Genomic DNA, 13,357 nt, shown 5'->3' with positions numbered 1-13,357 from the left:
TCAGTGGCATGCTATACAAAAAAAGACAGACTGATTTCTATGTTGAGATTTTTGTCTCTGGATATCTGGATTGGTTTTAGCTTTACTGAATTGGCAAGTAAAAGAAAAGAAAAAACCCACCACAGGCCAATTCCACTAATTTTAAGAAGGAAGGAACAAAAAGTAGGAAAAGAAAAGAACTCAGAGAATAAACCAGTGGGTCCTAGTTCTAACTCTTGGTATCTTTGACTAATTTGTGTGTGTGTGAACTTGGAGAATCCAGTTATATGCTCTCTACAAATTCCCCAACCAAAACAAGGATTGTGAACATTAAAATTCATTGAAGTAGTTTAGTGCAGTGGAAAAAGCATGGGTAAATTCTTTTGGAAATGTCAAATGGAGATGAATTTCAGTTCTAAGTGCAGTATTTGCCATCTGATTTTGGGTAAGTTACTAAACTACTAAAATCTGATTTTAGGCAAGTCCCTAAACTACTCTAAGTGTGGGTCATCATCTGCAAAATAGCAACAAAAATGCATAGTAACCTAGTCTTTTGCTGTCAGACTTACACAAAATAACATATGCACAATCCCTAGCACAGTGCCTGGCACAGAGTAGGGTTCAATAAATGTTGGTATTTTTCATTCCTCCAATAAAATCCTCAAGTGCTATGGGGTCTTCCAGCATGAAAACAGAATGTGAAAATCATAAATTTTGTCTAATTGAAACATCTCCAAATTTTAATGGCATATTTTGGGGCTACACAACCACAACCCAGGAGCACGATTACAGCCACTCCATATTCTGTTGTTTACCAAAGAACAGGCATGTCTGGCAGTGGGCCAAGCAAGTTCAAAACACAACAGAACTTTAGTGAAGGCAGAATAAGGCAGATTAGAAGGGCCTCAAAACCACAAGGCTTTATGAAAGTCCAGCCTACTCCATGCTGACAATTCTCACTTCGAATTCAACTAGTTGTGATACTCCCCTCCCCCAGCCCTCCTTCAGCAATCCCAGTAGTGGCTGTTCTGTGCTTTTCAAGGAATTTTTCAGTCACTGACAGTCTGATACGATAGGATGACTGGGTCTGAGGATTACTTCGGCCACAAGGACCAGCAAACAAACAGCCAGCGGAAGGCAAACATCTTTTCGAAGGTGACGTAACAAGCCATTTACAGAAAGAACTTTAAAATAGCTCCTACTCTCAGACTTACCCAATTAAGTCACATTTTCTCTGTGACTTAACGGCTCCAGGCTCTACTCTTACTTCATAAATCACAACCACAAGCCTGGGAAAATGCTTCAAATTACACCAATCAATAAATTTTTATTGACTGTTTACAACTGGCCTCGTGCTATAGCAAGTGCTCTAAGAGCCAAGTGCCTAATATGAGGCCTGAGCCATCCATGCTCTGACGCTATTTCAGGCCCCATAAACAACGCAGGCCCCTTCCCTTGTGGCAGCTCATTGCCAGCACCTGGCATTCAAGGCCCTCGCAATCTGGCCCAAGCTTACTTTTCCAGTTACTATTATTATTTTTCATTTTCCTCTACTCCTATTGTTCCACCAGGTCTTTGTGTGTGTGTGTGTGTGTGTGTGTTTGCATGTCTACATTTGCTTTACTATTTCTTCTTCCAAGAACTCCCTCTTTGCATCTGTGTTTGCTGAATAATTAGCTATTCTTTATGACTCACGTCAAATCCCATCTCCTCCATGGAGTCTTGTTCTACCACTCTCTTTGGGAGTGCCTTCTTCTTTGAATTGACTCCAGGTTGTTACTGTCGCACTAAGAGAACACTCAGTTACCAATGCATATATCTAGTCTATAAACTCATACAGGATCAAAATCATTATTTGTGCTATTCACTGTGGTAACGTTCTCCTCCCAAAGGCTTAAGTCATATCTGTTGAATGTATAATACTGGTGGAAGAAGTGAGGCTTTAAGAACAGGAAAGATGAACCAGGACATGGAGACGAATTTTGACATGGGGTCAGCCTAAGCAAGGGACAGAAATGAAAATGCTTGAGGTTCTTCCAGGGAACAGCAAAGATTTTACCTCAACCTAAAGCTTAGATGGTGTGAATGCTAGTAGTGGTTCACTTAGCCCCCCAAAATGAACCTCATTCTGCAGGCACTGGCTGACCATTGAAGGTCTCTGAACAGAAGACCTATTATCAGGACTCTGAGTTATTGGAAGCAGTATGAAATACACAAGAAAAGCTCAGTCTGGAAATGAAGAATAACAGTAAGACATGCATGGCAACAGTCTAGGGAGAAAGAGGCAGCGAGAGCCTGAATTAGGGAACGGGCTTGTAGAGTGCCGAGGTAGGATCAAGACGTTGAAAAAATAATAATGTGAAGGATTCCAGTCTGAGTAACTCTGTGGATGGCAGTTCCATTAAAAAATATGAGAGAAAGAGGAAGTACTGGGGAAAAAGATTAATTCCATTTTGAATATTTTGAGTTTAGTGCAGTGGAAAAAGCACGGGTGAGTGTGAGGTCTTGTTAAGACAGTCAGGTGAAGTTATCCAAATGGTAAGTGATGTGCAGGGCCAGAGCTCCAGAAAACAGTGCAGTGTAAGGTCTAGGCTTCATCAGCAGGAAGCTGAGAGCTCGAGCCAGCAGAACGGAGGAGGCTGCCTACGCACAAAGTGTGAATAATGAAACGAGGGCCAAGAACAGATCCTTTGGTAACTTCTACAACTTGAGGGTGGCAGGAGCAAGATACAACAGTCGGGAGACAGGAGACCAAGTAGAAGCATGTAGGGGCCTGGAAGCCAAGTAAAGAGCATGAGTCGTCCATTAGGAAATTAACAACAAGAGATACCAGGTCACTTACCTCGTTGAAAAGATGAATGTTAAAAGCATAAAACTCAGCTGAATGGAACAGACTGAAGAAAAAACAAAAAGATTAAATCTAAATTAGCACTGTAAAATCAGTATCTGTAGCATACTTGCTGGTATGCTTCGTTTTATCTGAAACTTAGGGGAATTCAAATAGAAAAATAAACAAACGAATAAGTGAAACACACACACATTGCTAAACTGACAGAATCATTTAAACTACTGGGACTCAACTTGTTCTTTTTATTTTATTTTTTCCACGCCTCGCAGCATGCGGGATCTTAGTTCTCCAACCAGGGATCGAACCCGGGCCCCCTGCAGTGAAAGTGCACCTGGGCCCCCCGCAGTGGAAGCGTAGAGTCTTAACCACTGGACTGCCAGGGAAGTCCCTCAACTTGTTCTTAGTGAAGATATCCTCAGATATAACCTATGATATTTGCTACTCAGGGTCACTCTAAAACCCTCTTTGATTTAAAGTTTGGTTATTTGTTCAATTTCGGAAGAGCTGGTTTGTACTATGAATAATAGCAAATAGCATAAATGTGGTAGCATATAACATATATTTTGGAATGACTCATGTTGATTTTAATAACAAAACATTCTTTGATATTATAATTACCAAAGTAGTCTTTGGTATTACTGGGTAAATAGAACAAAAGGTTAGTTTTGGACCCTAGCAGTTACGTGCATTTTATAGCCTGCTGCTTCTCAAAATGAAATGATATTACTTTGGGTATATTTTAATAGAAAACATTATGTAAATAGTCACATTTTAACCAATGCAGCCAATTACTATACTTAGAAAACGACAGTACCATAGATTATAAATCCTACTTTTAATTCACAATAAAGGGTAAGATTAGCTTCAAGTTACAATAAAATAAATTGGCAAAAAAGTGCTCAATCTAGCATTTGAATTTGACAAATATTATGGCTTCTTTCATCTGGCATCAACTGTTGTAAATCAGACATAAAAAACACAGGAGATTATGTCATAAGTGCATAACTGATGTCTTTCTAAAGAACAGATACATACGATAAAGTCACTGAGTCCGTACATGCAACACAAAAGGAAGTATTCTTTTCTAAGCAAATGAATATTGGCAATGAATTTAGGGACCACAGATGGCTTTGCTTTGCTATTGAGGAAGCTGAGGAGATAGCAAGGGTATCCCACCTTCCAACTTACTTATGAACAGTATGAGAATAAGACTGAATCTATCCAGGTCGATATCTGGGTTCGAGAACGTGTCACAGAAGGTTGTGTAGATTATCACGAGGAGCACGCTGCTGCTGACAGCACCAAAAGGAGGCTTCTTTCTTTCAAGCCAGTCCTTGATGTATCTTCGGACAATCTGAAACACAGAGACCAACAGTTTGCCTCTTTTCAGATGTGGAGGGAGTTGAATTGGGCATTGCAAAGTGATTCTGACAGCAGAAAGACATAAAGGAAAGAGAATAATTTGGAGGATGGCCATAGGGGATTTCAAAGCTTCCCTGCCACACCACTCTTCTCCTGGGGAATTTAACATTTGTAGTGCAACTTCCACTGGTGTCCATAAGGACAGTATATTTTCCACTGCATTCAAATCCATCCTTAATCATGCCAAATGCTCTTTGCTAGCTGTCACTGAGACATGCCCATTAAGCCTCCCCAAAGTTTATCTCTTCTGCTGATCCTAATGGATGTGTGTAATTATCACAGTCCCCTTTGCCTCGATGGACAATTCCAAGTGCAACTTTGGGAATCTTAACAGTCTGACATCTTCAAGAATTTCAAGACAGTAGATAATCGAAAATGATCCATGGAACATATTAATATTTAAAATGCTAGCAATGCACCAGAAGTTTTTAATTAAATTATAACTCATGCTTGAAAAGCAAAAGTGCATGTGTTGTGGGAGTTTAAATAATTCAGACTCTGAATATCTAGAGTTTTTGTGAATCCAAAGACAAATGCCATTTGCATGCTTTTAGAATTCCAGAATTAACACTTAAAAATGAATAAACCTGTCCTAACTTTCCTACAAAAGGATGAGTGAAATATGAAGTTATATGGCAATCCTCTCATATTTTAAAATCAAGTCAGATATTTCAAATAAGGACAGCCTGAACATTGGCGATAACTTTAAGTCTGGATATAAAAGTGAACCACTCTATTTAAAACCTTTGGCTTTTGGAAGAAGCTGAACAAACCCGATAATGAAGACTAGAGTTGAGAGACATTAAGTTTTGAGTCACTCATTATCCTGCATAATTGAACATGAGATTTCACAACAGGCTGAATTACCATGATCCATTAGCAATAATGAGGTCAGGGAACTTCTCCTGACAAGGCTGATGGGGTTCTGTCATCTTCCACTCTGTCACTAAAAAGGCTTAATTCGCAATGAGGCATGCCTTCACAGATACTCAAGAATAAATAAACGACTCTCCAGAGAACCTGTGAACAAACGGCTATTGGATCGATCTCCTCCGATCTCAAGTGCTCAGTAAGTAAAACAAGTGTTGAAAAAGGGTGTCCTGGCAGAAAGCTGACCAGTTGGTATGAAGTATAGGTGCAGCACCTTGAAGGTTGGGTGGGGCGGGAGGAGAACGAGGGTTTTATAGAGAGAGATAAATAGTGGTTAAATATTTTGAAAAAGTAGATCTTGTAATTAAAGTTACAGGTGAATTTATAAAAAATCATGTTTTGTTTTTGCACAAGTGATCCGAAACCACAGTAACTTATCTAGTGTTCATTTCTTTCTTTAAAGTTTAAATGTAGTGAGGTAGAGAGAAATAAGAGTAGTTCTGTCACATAGTATTATGGACTGATGTATCAGCACACAAATTTTGGTGCTTGAGGGACCCAGATAGTCCCATGTTCGGATATGTCACCATGGGGGTAGCTGCTTAATAGAAGGCTACAGAGACTTCACTTAAAAGGTCATTTCATAATCTGTTGTTTCTGGTAGCATAAAGCTGGTAATTGGTCCAATTCAGTGCAACCCAACTTCTTCAGGAAATAAAATAAATGGAAATTACACAGAGTTATTGAAATTGATACTGTCCTCCAATTCTGTTTTAATATATAATGGTTAAAAACACAGAAGTCCTCTCTTTGCAATAGGTTATAGAATGTATGATCCCAATTCCAAAAGTATCGGGTTGGCCAAAAAGTGCCTTCGGTTTTTAAGTAAAAATAAAAGACACATTTTTCATTTTCAAAGAACTTTATCGAAAAACATATTCACCCTTTTGTTCCACTACCTTCTGCCATTTTTCAGTCAACTTCATAATTCCATCTTCCCAAAACTTTTTATCTTTTTGAGCAAAGAACTGTTCCACGTGCCTTCTACAGTCTTCCAGGGAATTGAAATTTTTTCCATTAAGAGAACTTTGTAAGGACAGAAATAAATGGAAATCTGAAGGTGCAATGTCTGGTGAATACAACAGTTGAATCAGAACTTCCCAGCCAAGCTATAACAGTTTTTGACTGGTCATCGAAGAAACATATGGTCTTGCGTTATCCTGTTGGAGGATTATGCATTTTCTGTTGACTAATTCTGGACGCTTTTCGTCAAGTGCTGCTTTCAGTTGGTCTAACTGGGAGCAGTACTTGTTGGAATTAATCGCTCAGTTTTCCAGAAGGAGCTCATAATAGAGGACTCCCTTCCAATCCCACCATATACACAACATCAGCTTCTTTGATTGAATACCGGCATTTGGTGTGCTTGGTGGTGGTTCATTTCACTTGCTCCATGATCTCTTCCGTTCCACATTATTGTACAGTATCCACTTTTCATCGCCCCTCATGATTTGTTTCAAAAACAGAATGTTTTCATTACGTTTCAGTAGAGAATTGCATGCGGAAATATGGTCAAGAAGGTTTTTTTCGCTTAACTTACGTTGAACACAAACATCAAAGCGATGGACATAACCAAGCTGGTGCAAATGATTTTCAGTGCTTGATTTAGATATTTTGAGGATGTCGGCTATCTCCCACATGGTATAACATTGACTGTTCTCAATTAATATCTCGACTTGATCGCTATCAACTTCAACTGGTGTACCTGACCATGGGGCATCGTCCAGCGAGAAATCTCCAGCGCGAAACTTCGCAGACCACTTTTGACACGCTCGGTCAGTCACAGCACCTTCTCCATACGCTGCACAAATCTTTCTTTGTGTTTCAATTGCATTTTTACCTTTCTTGAAATAATAAAGCATAATATGCTGAAAATGTTGCTTTTTCTCTTCCATCTTCAATATTAAAATGGCTACACAAAAGTTCACCAATTTTGATGTCTTCTTTTTTAAATGCACGCTGATATGACAGCTGTCACATATAATCTAACAAAATTGTTTCGAATGAAGTTAAAGACAACTAAGTGCTACTAGAGTCATCTTACAGAAAAAACCAAATGAACCTTTTGGCCCACCCAATAAAAGCGTCTTCTTCCACTACCATCGAGCCCTCTGACAAAATAAACAAATAAATATGAATGAGGTGTAACTCGAAAGTCAAAGCCATTTTAAAAACCAAGACAAATCTGTAATCATCAATCAACTTTATAAGCTGTGATTTGACTTAGTCAACCTTATTACCTCTTTCTTCATTACAAAGTACTCAAAGCCTCATAGTATATTAGGATTCTTTCAATAGGCAAGAAACACGGGCTCCAAATCCTGCATCCTCCTAATGACTTTCTTCTAAACTCTAGCTCACAGAAACGCAAGCATTCAAAATTAAATGACTTTTTTGCTTTTCCCTGTGGAGAGAGAAGGGGAAAAAAATCCTCCTCGGGAAACTTTTTATTTTATTGTCTCACCTTCTACATTTTCATTTTCTTTTTTTTAAATTAAGCACAAGGAAAGGTTAAAGGGAAACTAAAATTCGAATCCCTGTACTTCTAATAAGCTGAGTGACATGTCAATTACTGCATGACCTCCAAGCTGAACCCCTGGAAAAATAACACATCTTAGGTGAAGAAGGTTGATATGCAGAAGTAAGTGAGAAGTGTAACAGCCATCATTTTGTTTTCTTCATTTTCTTTTTCGGGGTATTTTCTTATGTTTTTCTTTCTACTCTGTCTCTATACTTATGAATTGATTTTTGAGTGGGGATATACAATGGATAATTTTTCATGTTAAGTCTGAATTTTAAAATTTCTTCAGTTGGCTTCAATTTTTTTAAGATTATTTTTTTATTTGTTTTTATTTAAAAACACTTTTTAAACTTTAATACAATTTTTAAAGGTTGCTTTCCATCTACAGTTATTACAAAATATTGACTCTATTCCCCGTATTGCACAATACATCCTTGAGCCCATCTTACACCCAGCAGCTTGCACCTCCCCCTCCCCCTCCCCACTGGTAACCACTTGTTTGTTGTGTGTATCTGTGAGTCTGCTTCTTTCTTGTTATCTTCAATTTTTATCCCCATTCCACTGAATCCATACATTTTCATAAGCTGCTTTGTTTCTTCATTAATATTCTGTTGAAATGTATAGTAAGGGATATGATATCAAATCCAATTATGTAACGCTTATTAAATATTGAGTAGATTCAAAATAATATCTGTACACTTTCTAAAAAAGTAGAAACAATAATAATAGATGAATACAAGACGCACCTGTCATCTACTTCACTTTTCAAAAATTCTTTCCCTCTATTTACTTCCATTCTCAGGAGCGAGGTCGTGCAGATATTATCCTGCTCAGTTTACAGCTGTAAACAAGGGCATAGAGACCCCAAACAGCTTGAATAAATGTTAAAAAGCTAGTCAGGTGGATGAGCAGGACTCTGACCTCTATTTCCTGAGGGAATAATAGCGTAGAGGTTCAAGGTACAGACTTTGGAGCTTCTTACTTTGTCATCTTGGGCAAATTCCTTAACTTCCCTATGCCTCATCTCTAAAATGGATATAATAGTAGTTGTAGTGAGGACTAAGTAATTAAATAAATATAAAATGCTTTAGAACCAGGGACCGTACGCGGTAAATAATGGCTCTTCTTATTTCCAAGTCCCAGTTTGGTGATGTTTCTCTCACAACACTGTTCAGCAATACATCCCAATGCATAATGTAAAAGTCACTGTTCTCTCAAAGCAATTCAAGTGAAGCAATGAAAACCGTTCATAACTAATTTTATAAATGCAAAATTTTACTAGCATTAATAACATTAACTGCAGCTTTAGCTGGGTATTATTTAATACAAAAAGCCAATCTCAAACTGTGAAACAAATCACTAATGAAAGACTAGAGAATGCATAAATGATAAATAATATGGTTTTTTTTTTTTTACTATTAATTTATTGAAAGAAAAGTGGGGTTTAGCGTGCTGTTTTAAAAAATAGTTTTCAAAGGTGCTGGAAATTCCATTTCATTAACATTTATTCATAAATCTCTCAAACTTAATGCATAAAATAAGTATGTGTCACAAGCACTTAGATATATTGAAGGCTTTATCGGAAGAGAAGAAATATTACAATAACAGACATTTTATCTCTTTCTAGAATTGACAGAAGCAACAATCTCCCAGCCATCTATGGAAAGACTAATCTTATCTCACAGAGTCACAGCATCTTCGGGCTGGAAGATATACTCCTCATCCTACAAATGAGGTAAGTGAGGCCTAGAAGTCGTGTGTATAGCCAAGCAGTGGCAAAGACCAAACTGGACCTCACGTCACATCACAGTCAGTCAATAATGATTTCAACCCCAAAGAAGTACTGTTTGGAGAAAACACACACAAAAAAAGAAAATAAAATCCACTCTCAGAAATATAAATAAAAAATGGAATGATGAAGTTTTATCATCACTAAAAGATTATGGAAAATATTTTCAACTCACCCTTCCTGGTCTTTTTCTTCTCCCTCTAGTTCCCATTGTTTATTTAAAAGGTAACAATAAAATCTCATTTAAAGATGCATATAAAAGTCTATAGAGATGTTTATTTTCACAGTGTGGCACTGAAACTATAATGTGGTTACAGTGGAGAAATGAGGCTACGTTGCCAGGAATCTAATTCCTCTGAAGTAAATAGTACACTGAGCACTTCTAATGAGGGCTTTAAAGATTGCGTCACAAAAGTTAGGTCTGTCAATCAATTACAAATGAGCAGAGATAAAAGAGCAGACAAGGTCCCTGGTCTCATGGAGCTCATGTTTGAGGAGATAAATAAAAAGCAAAACAACAAATAAATGAGAAGCAGATAATGATTCATACCAAATAGAGGTTTAAACTGGATAATACATGAGTGATTGAGTGGGTAGCCTCTGGAGGAAGGGCGAGGAAAGGTCTTTCTGAGGAGGTGACAGGTGAGAGGGGGTTCCAAACAGAAGTACCAGCCAGTGCAAAGGTTCTAAGGCAGGATCAAGGCTGGCTGCTTTCAGAAAACAGAAGCAAAGTCCGTGAGACCCAAGGGTAATGGGCAAGTGGGAGAGTGTTAGGGGAAGTAAAAGGGACTTGAAAATAGAGGACAGGGTGAAATAATCCTGTAAGGAAGCAGAGTAAGATATCTGGAAAGTACTGAGTGACATTTTAAATTTGGGGTCATGAATTTAAAACAAGATGAGAACCAATCATATGTTTCTCTCTAGTGAAGCTGGAGACCTAGGGAAAACGGCTGCTGGGGGTACTGAGGGGATAGGTTCAAAGTTCTCTTCAGCCAATGTTTTTATACAGTTTACACCCAACTACTGAGTATGCTATTAAATATACTTACGATAGAGTTTCCGCTTCCTGGAAGCTCACGGGTACATTACTGTCTCTCCTGATAAATACGACGGGTGAAGTATGATGGGAGAACTGGAGTTTACTCTAGGCCCAGGGAGTCAGAGCACATCAGAGGGCATCTCTGTCTTGAGTCTTTAGAAATGAAGAGAAGTTTGCTGGCAGAAACGATGGCAACAACGAGATAAAAGGCATGGAGCCGTGAAGGGGCACGGTCGGGTGAGGGGGTAGTGGGCACACCGCATGGCAGAAGAGGAGCCTGTGTGAAGGGGATGGTGGGAGGGGACAGGCTGGGGTCAAACTGTGAGGGGCTTTGTGGGCCACACGAGGAGTGGGTGACAGGGAACCGTGAGGGAAGATTCTAAGGCGAGGAATAACATAATCTGGTTTGTTCTTTAGGACTACCCTGGAGTGGTGAACACATTAGATGGGGACTGGAAGAGATTCCCAGCAGAGAGACAGGGTTGGGAGGTGCAGTAATTTAGACAAGAGATGGTGAAGGTGTGGCACCCTCTCTGGCACGCACGAGGCTGCAGATGCCAGAGCTGGAAGATTTTGGAGGCAGAAATGGTGACATTTAGTGCCTGCCTGGATGTGAGGGAGTAAGGACGTTAGGCGGCAGTGTGGCTTCTAGGGGGAGAGACCGGGGGTGTGACTCTTAATTCCCAAGACTAGACTATAAGAGGTAGATGCAAACACATCTACCTTGTAAGTGGTTGCAAACATAAAGGTTTCCTCTTTGAAAAAAGCCACGAGGGTACTTTGGTACTAGAGAACTTTTTAAGAACCAGCCCTCTTGCTTTTTGACTACCTTTACTGCTTTATAATTTACTGTAATACTTTACTACTGGGCACGCAAGCTATCTAACAATTCATTATTCTCTCTGGATAAATAGTCTTAATTACATAAATAATATAACACTATATATTTAAAAAATCCATTGAATAGTGTAGACAACATTTTTTTGTCCATATAATTGAAGACAAACATTTATTATTAAGAGAGATTGTTTCTGAGATCCACTAAGAGAAGAATGTGTGAGCCCCGAGTTATTATATGGAATTCATTTCAGAACCAAGAGAATAAGCGTGGGTTTAAACTAATACTGTCCAGAGCTGAGCAGGGCAGGCAGGTTCCTCTCTAAGACACAGCATTTCCCTAAGTGATCGCAGACCTCTCACGCATTCACTCCCTCTCTCCCTCACCCAACACGTATTTATTGGGTGCCTATGTAATGACAAACAAAGCAAATGTGGTTCCTGTACTCATAAAGCTTACGGTCTAATGAGGGAGACCAACTGTTAACAAGCAAACAAAAGATAAGTATATGTTGTGACAAGGGCCAAGAAAGGACTCAAACAAGGTGCCACAATGAAGAGTAAAAGGGAAACATACTTCAGGTAGGTGGTCCAAAGAAGGTATGAATTAAGGAGCCCAATGAGCAATGAGTTGCAGTGGGAGGGTGGGTAGAAAGACATTCTAAATGTCTAAAGACATTCTAAAAAATTAAGCAGCAATTGAGAAAAAGCCAAGGCTAGAGTTTAGGAAATGGGCAAAGAGTTAGAGAGGTAGACGCCCTAAGATTTATTCAGAATACCTGTTATGTGAGCAGCACTGTGGGAATATTTTTTCAAGGATTATCCTGTATTTATTTAATGGTATTCTCTGAGTGCTTTTAAACCCTCCCCCTTTACTGTGTTTAGACCCTTTCCTAAAACTAAAATTAAAAAAAAAATAGCGCATGTACAGTGGATGCTGTGTTGTGCCCCCCAGACCCATCTCTTCAGTAATGAGATGCTTATTCCCATATCTGCAGGGCATGTTGATTGACTGAAAGATCTCAGTTGACTTCCTCTTTGGGCACTGCTGCTAAGAGAGCAGACTCACCCAAGGACCTACCGCGGAGGGGCAAGGAAGCCAGCATCTGATGACTGCTCAGCACAAGAGGAGAGAAACCAGGCACGCGTGTCTTAGGCAGGACAACCCTGAGGGGTTGGTCCAGCCTAAGGCTGTGGCCCCTTCACCCCCGTCCTACTTGTCCCACTCTCCCAGGTGTTGATCCCAAGGGTTCTCCCCCATTCAGCTTCCTGCATGGAAACCTCTGTCTCAGAGTTGATTTCCCAGAAAACCTAAGACAGCATGTAAATATCACATGTCTATACACACACCATTTTTTATTGTTAGTGCCTCAAAGAGTTGCTTCCTGTTTCGTATCTACAGGGAATTTGAAAATGATGATGAAACTATAGAGCACTTACCTGTATCAGGTTCTATGAGGACAAAAACTTTACATGCATCATATTTCATTTGATGCTCACAACAACCCTTCAAGATAGGTCCCATTATTACACAGTTTGATAAATTATGAACCTGGAGCTAAGGAGATTAAACGACTTGCCCAAGGTCACACAGCAAATAAAAGGCAGAACTAAGAGCTAGAGTCTAGTTGCTCTTAACCCAACATCTGTGCTCTTCGCCATCCTAATGTACTCTTTTTCTAAGATTCACTCACTTTAGCAGTACATTAAACTCTGTATGCTGTTACTGTGGCTACCTATGATGAAAACAACAATGACAACCTTGTTTTTGAATCTGATGCTCATAACTGAATTATATGCTCGTCATCAGCCTGTTATAAGAAGTTAGGAATTTCTTCTGCGAGTCTAATTCAGTAAGAATGATAAGGGAAACTACACTTTCTAAGGTCTAATTTTAAGAGCTAATAGAATTAAATGTTTATTTCATCAACTACAGGGTCACAAATATGATCACTGCTATCGGAGGAGCCTAAGAATAAGAAGAAGCCAGTCAAA

General features: G+C 39.1%; 1 protein-coding gene across 1 annotated transcript in view; it reads right to left on the bottom strand.

Moving 5' to 3' along the window:
- SLC10A7 (solute carrier family 10 member 7) overlaps nt 1–13,357 on the bottom strand; it is a 171,411-nt gene that overhangs the window by 44,636 nt on the left and 113,418 nt on the right. The window contains exons 5-6 of the mRNA XM_033857320.2: nt 4,016–4,181; nt 2,822–2,873 (exon numbers count right to left, since the gene is read on the bottom strand). Coding sequence (XP_033713211.1) covers nt 2,822–2,873; nt 4,016–4,181 — 218 coding nt within the window. The remainder of the gene's footprint in view (nt 1–2,821; nt 2,874–4,015; nt 4,182–13,357) is intronic.

Source organism: Tursiops truncatus, chromosome 5 (genome assembly GCF_011762595.2).
Source record: "Tursiops truncatus isolate mTurTru1 chromosome 5, mTurTru1.mat.Y, whole genome shotgun sequence".
NCBI classification, from domain to species: domain Eukaryota; kingdom Metazoa; phylum Chordata; class Mammalia; order Artiodactyla; family Delphinidae; genus Tursiops; species Tursiops truncatus.
Note: the sequence above shows the minus strand (reverse complement) of the source record. Positions and strands in the feature narration are given on the sequence as shown.